The sequence below is a fragment of the Salmo trutta genome, chromosome 27 (assembly GCF_901001165.1).
Source record: "Salmo trutta chromosome 27, fSalTru1.1, whole genome shotgun sequence".
In the NCBI taxonomy this organism is placed as follows: Eukaryota; Metazoa; Chordata; class Actinopteri; order Salmoniformes; family Salmonidae; genus Salmo; species Salmo trutta.
This window is the reverse complement of record NC_042983.1, coordinates 42,960,807-42,978,075: the sequence shown is the minus strand read 5'-3', so window position 1 is coordinate 42,978,075 and position 17,269 is coordinate 42,960,807. Positions and strand designations below refer to the sequence as shown.

General features: G+C 45.3%; 1 protein-coding gene across 1 annotated transcript in view; it reads left to right on the top strand.

The window, feature by feature from the left end:
• LOC115165112 (WD repeat and FYVE domain-containing protein 3) overlaps positions 1–17,269 on the top strand; it is a 191,662-nt gene that overhangs the window by 41,653 nt on the left and 132,740 nt on the right. The window contains exons 5-7 of the mRNA XM_029718147.1: positions 14,094–14,246; positions 15,456–15,648; positions 16,457–16,643. Coding sequence (XP_029574007.1) covers positions 14,094–14,246; positions 15,456–15,648; positions 16,457–16,643 — 533 coding nt within the window. The remainder of the gene's footprint in view (positions 1–14,093; positions 14,247–15,455; positions 15,649–16,456; positions 16,644–17,269) is intronic.

Below are 17,269 nucleotides of genomic sequence, written 5' to 3'. Positions count from 1 at the left end.
AGGTGGTGCAAAGGGATGAAAGGTACTGTAGACTCTATTCATAGCAAGGTGGAGGTGGTACAAAGGGATGAAAGGTACTGTAGACTCTATTCATAGCAAGGTGGAGGTGGTACAAAGGGATGAAAGGTACTGTAGACTCTATTCATAGCAAGGTGGAGGTGGTGCAAAGGGATGAAAGGTACTGTAGACTCTATTCATAGCAAGGTGGAGGTGGTACAAAGGGATGAAAGGTACTGTAGACTCTATTCATAGCAAGGTGGAGGTGGTGCAAAGGGATGAAAGGTACTGTAGACTCTATTCATAGCAAGGTGGAGGTGGTACAAAGGGATGAAAGGTACTGTAGACTCTATTCATAGCAAGGTGGAGGTGGTGCAAAGGGATGAAAGGTACTGTAGACTCTATTCATAGCAAGGTGGAGGTGGTGCAAAGGGATGAAAGGTACTGTAGACTCTATTCATAGCAAGGTGGAGGTGGTACAAAGGGATGAAAGGTACTGTAGACTCTATTCATAGCAAGGTGGAGGTGGTACAAAGGGATGAAAGGTACTGTAGACTCTATTCATAGCAAGGTGGAGGTGGTACAAAGGGATGAAAGGTACTGTAGACTCTGTTCATAGCAAGGTGGAGGTGGTACAAAGGGATGAAAGGTACTGTAGACTCTATTCATAGCAAGGTGGAGGTGGTACAAAGGGATGAAAGGTACTGTAGACTCTATTCATAGCAAGGTGGAGGTGGTACAAAGGGATGAAAGGTACTGTAGACTCTATTCATAGCAAGGTGGAGGTGGTACAAAGGGATGAAAGGTACTGTAGACTCTATTCATAGCAAGGTGGAGGAGGTACAAAGGGATGAAAGGTACTGTAGACTCTATTCATAGCAAGGTGGAGGTGGTACAAAGGGATGAAAGGTACTGTAGACTCTATTCATAGCAAGGTGGAGGTGGTACAAAGGGATGAAAGGTACTGTAGACTCTATTCATAGCAAGGTGGAGGTGGTACAAAGGGATGAAAGGTACTGTAGACTCTATTCATAGCAAGGTGGAGGAGGTACAAAGGGATGAAAGGTACTGTACACTCTATTCATAGCAAGGTGGAGGAGGTACAAAGGGATGAAAGGTACTGTAGACTCTATTCATAGCAAGGTGGAGGAGGTACAAAGGGATGAAAGGTACTGTAGACTCTATTCATAGCAAGGTGGAGGAGGTACAAAGGGATGAAAGGTACTGTAGACTCTATTCATAGCAAGGTGGAGGTGGTACAAAGGGATGAAAGGTACTGTAGACTCTATTCATAGCAAGGTGGAGGAGGTACAAAGGGATGAAAGGTACTGTAGACTCTATTCATAGCAAGGTGGAGGAGGTACAAAGGGATGAAAGGTACTGTAGACTCTATTCATAGCAAGGTGGAGGTGGTACAAAGGGATGAAAGGTACTGTAGACTCTATTCATAGCAAGGTGGAGGAGGTACAAAGGGATGAAAGGTACTGTAGACTCTATTCATAGCAAGGTGGAGGAGGTACAAAGGGATGAAAGGTACTGTAGACTCTATTCATAGCAAGGTGGAGGAGGTACAAAGGGATGAAAGGTACTGTAGACTCTATTCATAGCAAGGTGGAGGTGGTACTAAGGGATGAAAGGTACTGTAGACTCTATTCATAGCAAGGTGGAGGTGGTACAAAGGGATGAAAGGTACTGTAGACTCTATTCATAGCAAGGTGGAGGTGGTACAAAGGGATGAAAGGTACTGTAGACTCTATTCATAGCAAGGTGGAGGTGGTACTAAGGAAGAACAAACAACTTAAAGAAACCTTGCTTGATATACAGTGTCGATCAATGCGGGACAATGTAATATTTTCAGGGATACCGGAGAATGACAACGGCAGAGGCTGTGAGGACACAGTCCGAGATTTTATGTCAACTCAACTAAAACTGCCCACTGATGTTGTGAGTAATGTCACTTTCTCCAGAGTCCATAGAATAGGTAAGGCCTCTGGAAATAGGCCAACGGCTGTTATTGCATGTTTTGACAAATTTAAGCAAAAGGAAATGACGAACAACATGGGCAGAGAACTCAGAAACACTGATTTTGGAATGAATGATCACTTCCCCACCGAGATCAATGAAAGGAGAAAAAAAACTATATCCCATCATGAAGGAAAAACGTTGCCTGAGTCAACGAGTCTCCATGGTGATGGATAAACTTTATGTCAGCGGGCAATTGTATCGGGACTCTAGAGTAACTCCCTGGCTATTTTAATCTAATGTTCACATTTGAGTTTGTGTGTTGTAGTGTATCATGACACCTTCAACTATAACGAATACATGTTCTATGCTATGTTCATGTTCTATTGATCTCCACTTGATAAGGAAAGGGTTGCATATAGCTCAGGTTAATGTATGTAGCCTTCCTAACAAAATACATGAGGTTTTTAACTTGGTCAAGATAAATAATATTCATATTTTGGCTTTGACCGAAACGCATTTAGATGCATCTGTACATTTTACATTTTAGTCATTTAGCAGACGCTCTTATCCAGAGCGACTTACAGTAGTGAATGCATACGTACTGGTCCCCCTGTGGGAATCGAACCCACAACCCTGGCGTTGCAAACACCATGCTCTACCAACTGAGCCACACGGGACCGTGGCTGGTGGGCAAATTAACATTCATGGATATAGTCTACTTAGAAGGGGCAGGAATTGGAATGGTGGGGGTGTAGCACTGTACATTCAGAATCAGATACCTTTTAAGAGGAGGGATGACCTTCATGTATGTCAAGTAGAGGCACTATGGGCTCAAGTACATCTGCCTCACCAGGCAGCCATATTGGTGGGATGTGTGTATAGACCTCCTAGCTCTAAGGTGTCCTATCTGGATGACTTATGCACTGGGTTTGACAAGGCCACAGATAGTAACAGAGATGTATTTATCTTTAGGTGATTTTAATATAAATTGGAAGGATCACAATAATTAGACTAGATCAAAATTTATGAGATATACCGAGAACTGTGGTTTGAAACAAATGGTTAATGATACTACTAGATCATCAATTAAGTTGGGTCATCGTTCAGACACATGCATTGATCTGATTTTCTGTAATATACCATCGCAATGCTTAAAAGCCAGATCAATGCCAGTGGGCTGGACAGACCATAATATTGTGACCATAACCATGAACACCAAGGTTGCAAAGAAACCCCCTAGGATTGTGGTCAAGAGAAATTTTAAAACATTTAATCATGAGCTATTTCAAAATGATTTGGCTGCTGTACCCTGGGTGCTGATTTAAATCATTCTCTAGATAAATCACGCTACAGAATGTTTTATTGATTTGCTCACTGAGGTAATGGACCATCATGCCCCTATAAGAAAGAGTACAGTTGGTGCTCGTCCATCTCCATGGATTGATGATGAACTGGGTGAGGCTTTTTCTCAAAGAAATATGTTAAAAGTCTTAGCAGCCAAGTCAACATTAGAAATTGATGAACAGAATTATAGAACATTGCGTAATTATGCAGTTAAATTGAATCGAAGGAAATCATGATGGGAAATCTACAGGTTATGATCTTATGGACAATTTTTTGCTTCGCTGTGCTGCTCCCCAGATTGCAGTTCCACTGAGATACATATTTAATTGGTCACTGGAAAAGGGGATGTTTGCAAATGTATGGAAGCATGCTAAACTTTGTCCTATTCCAAAAGACTGCAAAGAACCCGCTACTCCTGCCAATAGTCGACCAATTAGTCTACTCCCTACACTCAGTAAGATATTGGAGGGTATTGTGAGTAGACAAATATGGGAGTACATGGAAAATAATGATCTGATTACAGCCAATCAGCATGCTTATCGCAAAAAACATTCCACTACCACTGCATTGGTTGACATGACTGACCAGTGGCTCAATGCTATGGATAATGGCAAGTTTGTGGGGGTACTATTTTTAGATTTCAGTGCAGCATTTGATTTAGTGGATCATGAAATAATTTTGACAAAATTAATGCATTATGGTTTTAAGGAGGTAGCATTGAATTGGGTACAGTCATATCTAACTGACAGGAAACAGTCCACCTATATCAATGGTTCATTTTCTTCCCCTCATGCTTTAAACTGTGGAATACCGCAGGGCAGCTGCCTTGGGCCACTTCTTTATTTAATATATACCAACGACCTTCCCTATGCCTTAGCTGAAACTCAAGCTACTATATTTGCAGATGATACTTCAATTTATGCAGCAGGACAATCGGTTCAACAGGTACAGCAAGCTTTACAAGGAGATTTGGAGAATATCAGGGAGTGGGTTTGCCAGAACAAACTTGTTTTAAACAACAAGAAAACCAAAGTTATGTTGGTCTATTCCACTAGGAAAAGGCCAAAACAGCATGGGATACAATTAAGTATGGGAGGAGTACAAATTGAAGAAGTGGCAGAAACCAAACTATTGGGAGTGCAGCTAGACAACTGCTTATCATGGTCGTCTCAAATAACTCATCTATGTAAAAAAAAAAATATTAAAACAGCATGTATAATCAGAAGGATAGCTAAATATTTACCAGGAAAAATTCTTAAGCAAATAACACAAGCTTTAATTGAGAGTCAGGTGAACTATTGTTCTGTGGTCTGGGGAAATGCATCATCAAGTGAAGTTAGGAGGCTGCAGATTGCACAGAACAAAGCAGCAAGGATTGTTTTACGGTAGAGATATGGTTTTTCTGTTGCAGTCATGCGCAATGTTCTTGGTTGGTCATCAATCGACAACATAATTGAAAAAAAACATGCTTATTTTATTTCATAATATACATCATTTAAAACGGCCAAGTACAATTCACAACGGTAATCAGTTGGTAAGAGACAGACATTCCGTAAATACCAGGAATAGATTGTCCACCATCTATGCGTTATCCAGACAGAAAAGAGAAATAGTCTAAATAACATTTCGATTTAGAGCAATAAAGAAATTGAATAAATTAACTGAGCAAACCAGAAACCTTTCAATATATACATTTAAACATTATTTTAAAATGATTTAAATATAATACACAGAAATGTTGTGGGATTACAGTAGATGAAGAATCAATATTTTTTAGATTGATTTATTTATTGGGTCATTATGTTAGTATATTATGTATGTTTGTAATAGTGTGTTATATGTGAAAATGTGTTCGTATATAAATTGTATTTTAATATTTAAGGACTCTTGGAAGATTAGTTCAAATGGGGACTAAAAGAGATCAAAATAAAATCATCAGACCAGAGAATCTTGTTTCTCATGGTCTGAGAGTCCTTTAGGTGCTTTTTTTGGCAAACTCTAAGCGGCTGTCATGTGCCTTTTACCGAGGAGTGGCTTCCTTCTGGCCACTCTAACATAAAGGCCTGATTGGTGGAGTGCTGCGGAGATGGTTGTCCTTCTGGAAAGTTCTCCCATCTCCACAGAGGAACTCTGAAGCTCTTTCAGAGTGACCATCGGGTTCTTGATCACCTCCCTGACCAAGGCCCTTCTCCCACAATTGCTCAGTTTGGCCGGGCGGCCAGCTCTAGGAAGAGTCTCGGTGGTTTCAAACTTCTTCCATTTAAGAATGGTGAAGACCACTGTGTTTTTGGGGACCTTCAACGCTGCAGATTTTTTTCCCATGTCTGTGTATATGGGGAAACAGCCTCTAAGGTGCAGGGTAACGTAATCGGGTGGAAGCTGGCTAGTGATGGCTATTTAACAGTCTGATGAACTTGAGATAGATGTTTTTTCAGTCTCTCGGTCCCAGCTTTGATGCACCTGTACTGACCTCGCCTTCCGGTTAATAGCGGGGTGAACATGCGGTGGCTTGGGTGGTTGATGTCCTTCATCACCACACTGTCTGTGTGGGTGGACCATTTCAGATTGTCAGTGATGTGAACACCGAGGAACTTGAATATTTTCACCTTCTCCACTGCGGTCCAGTCGATGTGGATGGGGGGGCTGCTCCCTCTGCTGTTTCCTGAAGTTCACGATCAGCTCCTTTGTTTTGTTGACGTTGAGGGAGAGGTTATTTTCCTGACACCACACTCCCAGGGCCCTCACCTCCTCCTTGTTGGCTGTCTCATCATTGTTGGTAATCAGGTGTACTACTGTTGTGTTTTCAGCAAACATGATAATTGAGTTGGAGGCGTGCGTGGCCACGCAGTCATGGGTGAGCAGGGAGTACAGGAGGGGGCTGAGCACGCACCCTTGTGGCGCCCCTGTGTTGAGGATCGGCGAAGTGGAGGTGTTGTTTCCTACCTTCACCACCATGTCAGGAAGTCCAGGACTCAGTTGCGCAGGGCATGGTTCAGACCTTAAACATGAGCTTGGAGGGTACTATGGTGTTGAATGCTGAGCTATAGTCAATGAACAGCCTTCTTACATAGGTATTCCTCTTGTCCGGATGAGATAGTGCGGTGTGCAGTGCGATGGCGAATGCATCGTCAGTGGACCTATTGGTGCGGTAAGCAAATTGGAGTGGCTCTAGGGTGTCAGGTAAGGTAGAGGTGATATGATCCTTAACTAGCCTCTCAAAGCACTTCATGATGACAGAAGTGAGTGTTACAGGGTGATAGTCATTTAGGTTCAGTTACCTTAGCTTTCTTGGGAACAGGAACAATGGTGGCCATCTTGAAGCATGTGGGGACAACAGACTGGAAAAGGGAGAGATTGAATATGTCTGTAAACACTCCAGCCAGCTGGTCTGCACATTGCTCTGAGGACGCGGCTAGGGATACCGCCTGGGCCGGCAGCCTTGCGAGGGTTAACACACTTAAATGTCTTACTCACGTCGGCCACGGAGAATGAGAGCCCACAGTCCTTGGGAGCGGACCGCGTCGGTGGCACTGTATTATCCACAAATGAAGATGTGTTTAGCTTGTCTCGGAGATCGACAGTGATGTCCGCTACGTGGCTAGTTTTCCCTTTGTAATCCATGATTGTCTGTAGACCCTGCCACATACACCTTGTGTGTGAGCAGTTGAATTGCGACTCCACTTTGTCTCTGTGCTGACGTTTTGCCTGTTTGATTGCCTTAGAGGGAATAATTACACTGTTTGTTTTCAACCATATTCCCAGTCACCTTGCCATGGTTAAATGCGGTGGTTCGCACTTTCAGTTTTGCGCGAAAGCTGCCATCTATCCACGGTTTCTGGTTTGGGTAGGTTTTAATAGTCACAATGGGAACAACATCTCCTATACACTTCCTGATGAACTCAGTCACCGTGTCCGTGTATATGTCAATGTTATTCTCAAAGGCTACCTGGAACATATCCCAGTCCGTGTGATCAAACCAATCTTGAATCACGGATTCTAATTGGTCAGACCAGCGTTGAATAGACCTTAGCACGGGTAGTTCCTGTTTGAGTTTCTGTCTATAGGAAAGAGTTGAGTTTCTGTACGTTATCACAATCACACCAGGAGTAGTTAATCATGAAACATACACCACCACCTTTCTTCTTCCGGAGAGTTCTTTATTCCTGTCTGCCCGAAGTACTGAGAACCCAGCTGGCTGTATGGAGGGGACAGTATATCCGGAGAGAGCCATGTTTCCGTGAAACAGATTATGTTACAATCCCTGATGTCTTTCTGGAAGGAGATCCTCACCCTGAACTCGTTTACTTTTTTGTCCAGGGTCTGAACATTAGCGAATAAAATAATCGGAATCGGTGGATGGTGTGCACGCCTCCTGAGTCGGACTAGAAGTCCACTCCGATACCTCTTCTCAGCCGGCGGTGTCTTGGAGCATCCTCTGGGATAAGTTAAATTGTCCTGGGGGGTACGAACAAAGGATCCAATTCAGGGAAAGTCATATTTCTGGTCGTAGTGCTAGTAAGTTACCGCCGCTCTGATTTTCAAGAGTTATTTCCGGCTGTATGTAATAACACAGAAAACGTTCTGGGTAAATTAATGTAAGAAATGACACACGCAAATAAACGAAATACTGGAAAGTAGCTTAGGAGCTAGAAGCAGAGCTGCCATGTCTGTCGGTGCCATCTTGATAGGTCTACACCGCTGTTTCCTTTATTGTGCCTGTGTACAAATACTCCTCGTTTTCTACGACACTGACATTACTTTATGGCTACTATTTAATTGTGCAAACTATCCTGTATCTACAGAACAAATAAAGTGTATTACTATTTGTACTTTGAGAATGACTTGTTTGTGAAAGATTGTGATATTGTGAGACACTAAAATATTGCATTATAACATGTTTACTTTGCAAACAAATGAGAGAGCAGAAATGATACCTTTTTGAACTTGAGATGGGTTAAATGGAATACTAACTGAAATCTGTACACTGACAAGCCTATAACATCTCACATGTAAACTAATATGAAATTAAGTATTTCTTTCACTACAATGATACACTAAATGTTATTTTTGTCTCGCAAAAAACGAGTGGGGCAATATGGTAAGATTAATTTATTTCAGTATCTCGAGCAAATGTAGGTGTGATTGATCCTTTTCCATTACAGCTGTCAGTATTTTCAATCCATTAAAATATGCGTCAATGATGGAAGTGATTTCTTATCAGAAACATGGATTTTTATTATTTCGCTGCTTTTTATTCTGAAAGTGTTTGAAAACTGTTTTAGAGTTATTACGTTTGCTTCCCGGTCTCTTCGACATTGAAAGAGAAAGCTTTACAGATTGACAGCTAGATGATTGACGCGTTCATTCATTCAAGACATTTGTTCTTGTGCGTACCAATTTATTATGTATTATCACACACAGTTCCTTCAGAAAGTATTCATACCCCTTTCACTTATTCCTCATTTTCTTGTGTTACAGCCTGAATTTTACATGTTTAATCCATCTACACACAATACTCGTAATGACAAAGTGAAAACATGGTTTTAGAAATTTAGTCAAATTTAATTGAAAATGAAATACAGAAGTATTCAACCCCCTGAGTCAATACTTTGTAGATGCGCCTTTGGCAGCGATTACAGCTGTGAGTCTTTCTGGGTAATTCTCTCAGAGCTTTACACACCTGGATTGTGCAACATTTGTCCATTTGTCTTTTCGAAGTTCTTCAAGCTGTGTCAAATTGGTTGTCGATCGTTGCTAGACAACCATTTCTATGTCTTGCCATACATTTTAAAGTAGATTTAAGTCAAAACTGTAACTCTGCCACTGTCTTCTTGGTTAGCAACTCCAGTGTATATTTGGCCTTGTGTTTTAGGTTATTGTCCTGCTGAAAGGTGAATTAATCTCCCAGTGTCTGCTGGAAAGCAGACTGAACCAGGTTTTCCTCTGAACCAGGATTTTACATGTGCTTAACTCCATTACTTTTATCTTTTTATCCTGAAAAATGCCCCAGACCTTAGCGAATACAAGCATACCCATAACATGATGCATGCAACGACCTGTAGCCTAGGACCTGTAGAATGTCCTATAGCCTAGGACCTGTAGAACATCCTGTAGATTATCATGTACCCTAGGACCTGTAGAACGACCTGTAGAACGTCCTGTAGCCTAGGAACTGTAGAACGACCTGTAGCCTAGGAACTGTAGAACGTCCTGTAGCCTAGGACCTGTAGAACGTCCTGTAGCCTAGGACCTGTAGAACGTCCTGTAGCCTAGGACCCGGAGAACGTCCTGTAGCCTAGGACCCGGAGAACGTCCTGTAGCCTAGGACCCGAAGAACGTCCTGTAGCCTAGGACCCGAAGAACGTCCTGTAGCCTAGGACCTGTAGAACGTCCTGTAGCCTAGGACCCGGAGAACGTCCTGTAGCCTAGGACCCGGAGAACGTCCTGTAGCCTAGGACCCGAAGAACGTCCTGTAGCCTAGGACCCGAAGAACGTCCTGTAGCCTAGGACCTGTAGAACGTCCTGTAGCCTAGGACCCGGAGAACGTCCTGTAGCCTAGGACCTGTAGAACGTCCTGTAGCCTAGGACCTGTAGAACGTCCTGTAGCCTAGGACCCGAAGAACGTCCTGTAGCCTAGGACCCGGAGAACGTCCTGTAGCCTAGGACCTGTAGAACGTCCTGTAGCCTAGGACCTGTAGAACGTCCTGTAGCCTAGGACCCGGAGAACGTTCTATAGCCTAGGACCTGTAGAACGTCCTGTAACCTAGGACCCGGAGAACGTCCTGTAGCCTACGACCCGGAGAACGTCCTATAGCCTAGGACCTGTAGAACGTCCTGTAGCCTAGGACCTGTAGAACGTCCTGTAGCCTAGGACCTGTAGAACGTCCTGTAGCCTAGGACCTGTAGAACGACCTGTAGCCTAGGACCTGGAGAACGTCCTCTAGCCTAGGACCTGTAGAACATCCTGTAGCCTAGGACCTGGAGAACGTCCTGTAGCCTAGGACCTGTAGAACGTCCTATAGCCTAGGACCCAGAGAACGTCCTGTAGCCTAGGACCTGGAGAACGACCTGTAGCCTAGGACCTGTAGAACGTCCTGTAGCCTAGGACCTGTAGAACGTCCTGTAGCCTAGGACCCGGAGAACGTCCTGTAGCCTAGGACCCGGAGAGCGTCCTGTAGCCTAGGACCTGTAGAACGACCTGTAGCCTAGGACCTGTAGAACGTCCTGTAGCCTAGGACCTGGAGAACGTCCTGTAGCCTAGGACCTGTAGAACGTCCTGTAGCCTAGGACCCGGAGAACGTCCTGTAGCCTAGGACCTGTAGAACGACCTGTAGCCTAGGACGTGTGGAACTTTCAATGATGGTCTTCACTCAAATTGTTGACCGTTCTGCCCTGTACAATAACAACGCCTAGACAGAAACAGCATCAAAATAAAACATATTTCGTTTGAGGACTTTCATACAATAAAACAACATTTGTGGAGTTTAAGGACTATGCAGGCTACACACAGAATGTAGTCTTGATTATCCCTCAAATAGTAGATTTAAGTAATTGGTAGATAACATGTGATTATTGTACCAGCTGAATGCAGGACTGTAAAGTAAAGCGCCAAAACCGTCTTTTTCTTCTCCTTTATCTGTATCTGTGTCTTTCTGTATCTGTGTCTTTCTCTTTCTTTCTGTGTCTGTCTGTCTGTATCTGGATTAATATTCCAAGCTCTGGAGTCTCAGACAACACACACTGCTCAGGGGTCTCAGACAGCAAAAACAAAGGGCCTCTTGACACCCTCCCTTCCACCTGACTTCATAGCAACAACAGAGCACTCTCTCATTCTCTCTCTCTCTCTCTCTTTTTCTCCCTCCCTCTTTTTCCCCCTCATAAAGAATGACTGTCATGCTCCACATTCCAAGAACGCTCTCTCCTTCTCTCTCTTCTTTCTCTTTTCTCTCTCTCTTCTATTTCTCTCCTCTTCCTCTCTTATCCCTCTTTCTCTTCTCTTCAGACCATACACATCCCCTCTACCATCCAGACCATACACATCCCCTCTACCATCCAGACCATACACATCCCCTCTACCATCCAGACCATACACATCCCCTCTACCATCCAGACCATACACATCCCCTCTACCATCCAGACCATACACATCCCCTCTACCATCCAGACCGTAGTCGTCCCCTCTACCATCCAGACCGTAGTCGTCCCCTCTACCATCCAGACCGTAGTCGTCCCCTCTACCATCCTCTACCATCCAGACCGTAGTCGTCCCCTCTACCATCCTCTACCATCCAGACCGTAGTCGTCCCCTCTACCATCCAGACCGTAGTCGTCCCCTCTACCATCCAGACCGTAGTCGTCCCCTCTACCATCCAGACCGTAGTCGTCCCCTCTACCATCCAGACCGTAGTCGTCCCCTCTACCATCCAGACCGTAGTCGTCCCCTCTACCATCCAGACCGTAGTCGTCCCCTCTACCATCCAGACCGTAGTCGTCCCCTCTACCATCCAGACCGTAGTCGTCCCCTCTACCATCCAGACCGTAGTCGTCCTCTACCATCCAGACCGTAGTCGTCCCCTCTACCATCCAGACCGTAGTCGTCCCCTCTACCATCCTCTACCATCCAGACCGTAGTCGTCCCCTCTACCATCCAGACCGTAGTCGTCCCCTCTACCATCCAGACCGTAGTCGTCCCCTCTACCATCCAGACCGTAGTCGTCCCCTCTACCATCCAGACCGTAGTCGTCCCCTCTACCATCCAGACCGTAGTCGTCCCCTCTACCATCCAGACCATACACATCCCCTCTACCATCCAGACCGTAGTCGTCCCCTCTACCATCCAGACCGTAGTCGTCCCCTCTACCATCCTCTACCATCCAGACCGTAGTCGTCCCCTCTACCATCCAGACCGTAGTCGTCCCCTCTACCATCCTCTACCATCCAGACCGTAGTCGTCCCCTCTACCATCCAGACCGTAGTCGTCCCCTCTACCATCCTCTACCATCCAGACCGTAGTCGTCCCCTCTACCATCCAGACCGTAGTCGTCCCCTCTACCATCCTCTACCATCCAGACCGTAGTCGTCCCCTCTACCATCCAGACCGTAGTCGTCTCCTCTACCATCCTCTACCATCCAGACCGTAGTCGTCCCCTCTACCATCCAGACCGTAGTCGTCCCCTCTACCATCCTCTACCATCCAGACCGTAGTCGTCCCCTCTACCATCCAGACCGTAGTCGTCCCCTCTACCATCCTCTACCATCCAGACCGTAGTCGTCCCCTCTACCAGCCTCTACCATCCAGACCGTAGTCGTCCCCTCTACCATCTAGACCTCAGTCGTCCCCTCTACCATCCTCTACCATCCAGACCGTAGTCGTCCCCTCTACCATCCTCTACCATCTAGACCGTAGTCGTCCCCTCTACCATCCTCTACCATCCAGACCGTAGTCGTCCCCTCTACCATCCTCTACCATCCAGACCGTAGTCGTCCCCTCTACCATCCTCTACCATCCAGACCGTAGTCGTCCCCTCTACCATCCTCTACCATCCAGACCGTAGTCGTCCCCTCTACCATCCAGACCGTAGTCGTCCCCTCTACCATCCTCTACCATCCAGACCGTAGTCGTCCCCTCTACCATCCAGACCGTAGTCGTCCCCTCTACCATCCTCTACCATCCAGACCGTAGTCGTCCCCTCTACCATCCTCTACCATCCAGACCGACTCAAAACTTGTCTGGGCTCTTTTCTGTTCTGTCCTTGTGACTCCTCTATTCTCCTATTCAGAGTTACAAAGAAAAAGCCATATCTCAGACTGGCCAATAAAAATAAAAGATTAAGATGGGCAAAAGAACACAGACACTGGACAGAGGAACTCTGCCTAGAAGGCCAGCATCTCGGAGTCGCCTCTTCACTGTTGACATTGAGACTGGTGTTTTGCGGGTACTATTTAATGAAGCTGACAGTTGAGGACTTGTGAGGCATCTGTTTCTCAAACTAGACACTCTAATGTACTTCTCCTCTTGCTCAGTTGTGCATCGGGGCCTCCCACTCCTCTTTCTATTCTGGTTAGAGCCAGTTTTCGCTTTTCTATGAAGGGAGTAGTACACAGAGTTGTACGAGATCTTCAGTTTCTTGGCAATTTCTCACATGGAATAGCCTTCATTTCTCAGAACAAGAATAGACTGACGAGTTTCAGAAGAAAGTGCTTTGTTTCTGGCCATTTTGAGCCTGTAGCCAAACCCACAAAGGCTGATGGTCCAGATACAGTTTTATTGCTTCTTTAATTAGCACCACAGTTTTCAGTTGCTAACATAATTGCAAAAGGGTTTTCTAATGATCAATTAGCCTTTTTAAAATGATAAACTTGGATTGGCTAGCACAACGTGCCATTGGAACACAGGAGTGATGGTTGCTGATAATGGGCCTCTGTACACCTATGTAGATATTCCATTAAAAATCAGCCGTTTCCAGCTACAATAGTCATTTACAACATTAACAATGTCCACACTGTATTTCTGATCAATTTGATGTTATTTTAATGGACAGAAAATGTGCTTTTCTTTCAAAAATAAGGACATTTCTATGTGACCCCAAACTTTTGAACGGTATTGTGTGTGTGTGTGTGTGTGTGTGTGTGTGTGTGTGTGTATATATGTACAGACACACACACTGCCACAAGGCTAAGCCAACCTTACACTCACCTTTCACAGGTTTTGCTTTTCCCTGTAAAAGAGAAATGATTGCAAGGTGGCTTTTGTAACCTGTGTGTATTGTCTTCTCTCCTCCCTCCAGAAAACGGTGGACTGTATGACCACCATGTCGGTGCCCTCTACCCTGGTGAAGTGTCTGTATCTGTTCTTTGACCTTCCTCACATGGCAGAGGCCCCTGGGGCCACAGAAACCCCTGAGCTGCCACTAGCTGACCGCCGGGCCTTGCTACAGAAGGTATTTGTACAGGTCAGTTAATCAAGCCTTACCACCTATCCCCTAGTCCAAGGGGGGGGGGGGGCAAAGTACGACCCGCGGGCCGAATCCGACCCCTCGGGAACTTCAATCCCGGCCACGACACATAAAATGCAAATGTATTTATTTTTTGTGTTTTATTTATTTATTAATATTTTTTTCTCCACAATTTCGTGTTATCCAATTGGTAGTTACAGTCTTGTCCCATCGCTGCATCTCCTGTACGGACTCGGGAGAGGTTAAGGTCGAGAGCCGTGCGTCCTCCAAAACACAACCCATCCAAGCCGCACTGCTTCTTGACACAACGCTCGCTTAACCCGGAAGCCAGCTGCACCAATGTGTCGGAGGAAACACCGTACACCTGGCGACCGTGTCAGCGTGCACTGCATCCGGCCCGCCACAGGAGTCGCTAGTGCGCGATGGGACAAGGACATCCCTGCCGGCCAAACCCTCCCCTAACCCGGACAACGCTGGGCCAATTGTGCGCCGCCTCATTGGTCTCCCGGTCACAGCCAGCTCTAGCAGGGCAGAAATTTGACGAACTGACTTGTTGGAAAGGCGGCATCCTATGACGGTGCCAAGTTGAAAGTCACTGAGCTCTTCAGTACGGGGCCATTCTAAAGTCAATGTTTGTCTAAGGAGAATGCGTGGCTGTGTGCTCAATTTTATACACCTGTCAGCAACGGGTGTGGCTGAATTAGCCAAATCCACTCATTTGAAGGGGTGTCCACATACTTTTGTATACATAGTGTATTTCTAGTCTTTGTAGAGCTCTGAACTAGTAACGTTAATAAATAAGCCGTGTCACTCAGGATTTTGTGGCATGGCAGACACTTTGTTGATTCTTGATGTTCAGCTATACAACTGTTAACTGAAATACCTTATTTACATAAGTATTCAGACCCTTTGCTATGAGACTCGAAATTGAGCTCAGGTGCATCCTGTTTCCATTGATCATCCTTGAGATGTTTCTACAACTTGATTGTAGTCCACCTGTGTGATAAATTCAATTGATTGGACATGATTTGGAAAGGCACACACCTGTCTATATAAGGTCCCACAGTTGACAGTGCATGTCAGAGCAAAAACCAAGCCATGACCACAAAAATACTTTTAGAGGTAAAGCAAGCTCCACAACTTTACTTGTAAAGTGACCATCTAGTATGTTATTGCTATCATTATTCCTATTAGATCCTGGTGAAGCTGTGTAGCTTTGTATCCCCTGCGGAGGAGTTGACTCAGAAAGACGACCTGCAGCTTCTCTTCTCCGCCATCACGTCCTGGTGCCCCCCTCACAACCTGCCCTGGAGGAAGAGCGCCGGCCAGGTCCTCACCACCATCTCACGACACGGTCTCAGCGTCAACGTTGTCAAATACATCCACGGTGAGTTTCGGTTCAGGTGTGGTGGTGTTAGGAGGTTCAGGTGTGGTGGTGTTAGGAGGTTCAGGTGTGGTGGTATTAGGGGGTTCAGGTGTGGTGGTGTTAGGAGGTTCAGGTGTGGTGGTGTTAGGAGGTTCAGTTGTGGTGGTGTTAGGAGGTTCAGGTGTGGTGGTGTTAGGAGGTTCAGGTGTGGTGGTGTTAGGAGGTTCAGGTGTGGTGGTATTAGAAGGTTCAGGTGTGGTGGTGTTAGGAGGTTCAGGTGTGGTGGTGTTAGGAGGTTCAGGTGTGGTGTTAGGAGGTTCAGGTGTGGTGGTGTTAGGAGGTTCAGGTGTGGTGGTGGTGTTAGGAGGTTCAGGTGTGGTGGTGGTGTTAGGAGGTTCAGGTGTGGTGGTGGTGTTAGGAGGTTCAGGTGTGGTGGTGGTGTTAGGAGGTTCAGGTGTGGTGGTGGTGTTAGGAGGTTCAGGTGTGGTGGTGGTGTTAGGAGGTTCAGGTGTGGTGGTGTGGTGTTAGGAGGTTCAGGTGTGGTGGTGTGGTGTTAGGAGGTTCAGGTGTGGTGGTGTGGTGTTAGGAGGTTCAGGTGTGGTGGTGTTAGAAGCAAGACAGAAACAATCTGAGGAATTGTAATGGAACATTATCAGACGTCTGGTTTCCACATGGATACGGTTCGATTTATTCCATTCCAGCCATTTACAATAAGCTTCCTCCACACCTGCAGTCAAATGATGGTAACAAGTTGGTGTGTTTAAAAAAATAAAAAAAATAATCGATCCTTAAAACTTTATGCACATGTGTGATATTAACCACCCCTCAGAGAAAGAATGCCTGGCCACGTGTATCCAGAACATGCAGCAGTCAGATGACCTTTCACCTTTAGAGATCGTAGAGATGTTTGCTGGTCTGTCCTGCTTCCTGAAGGACTCCAGCGACGTCTCTCAGACCCTGCTGGACGACTTCAGGATGAGTCAGGGATACACGTTCCTCTGTGACCTCATGCTCAGGTTAGTAGATTTTTTTATTTTGAAACTTTTATTTAACTTGGCAAGTCAGTTAAGAACAACTTCTTATTTTCAATGACGGTCTACCGGGGAACAGCGGATTAACTGCCTTGTTCAGGGGCAGAACAACAGATTTTTACCTTGTCAGCTCTGGGATTCGATCTTGCAACCTTTCGGTTACTTGTCCAACCCTCTAACCACTAGGCTACCTGCCGCCCCGATGGGGGGGAGAGAGTGTACGTGAGCATGACTTTGTTTTACTAAATTACGTAAATGTAAAAAATGTCTATATTAAAATGCCCCCCTCCCCTCGCAGGCAAAGGAGGAGACCAGTAGTGATGCTCTAGTCCTAGTGTTGATAATAACCTCTTCCTAACCATCACCCCCCAGATTGGAGGGGGCCGGAAAGGACGGACATTGTTTGTGTGTGTAACATGTTTCACTATATTAAAATTCAGCACCGGTGCATCACTCTAATTGATGTAATACAAAAATCCCCATCAGTTTTTTTAAATTTATTATTTATTTTATTTAACCAGGTAGGCTAGTTGAGAACAAGTTCTCATTTACAACTGCGACCTGGCCAAGATAAAGCAAAGCAGTGTGACACAAACAACAACACAGAGTTA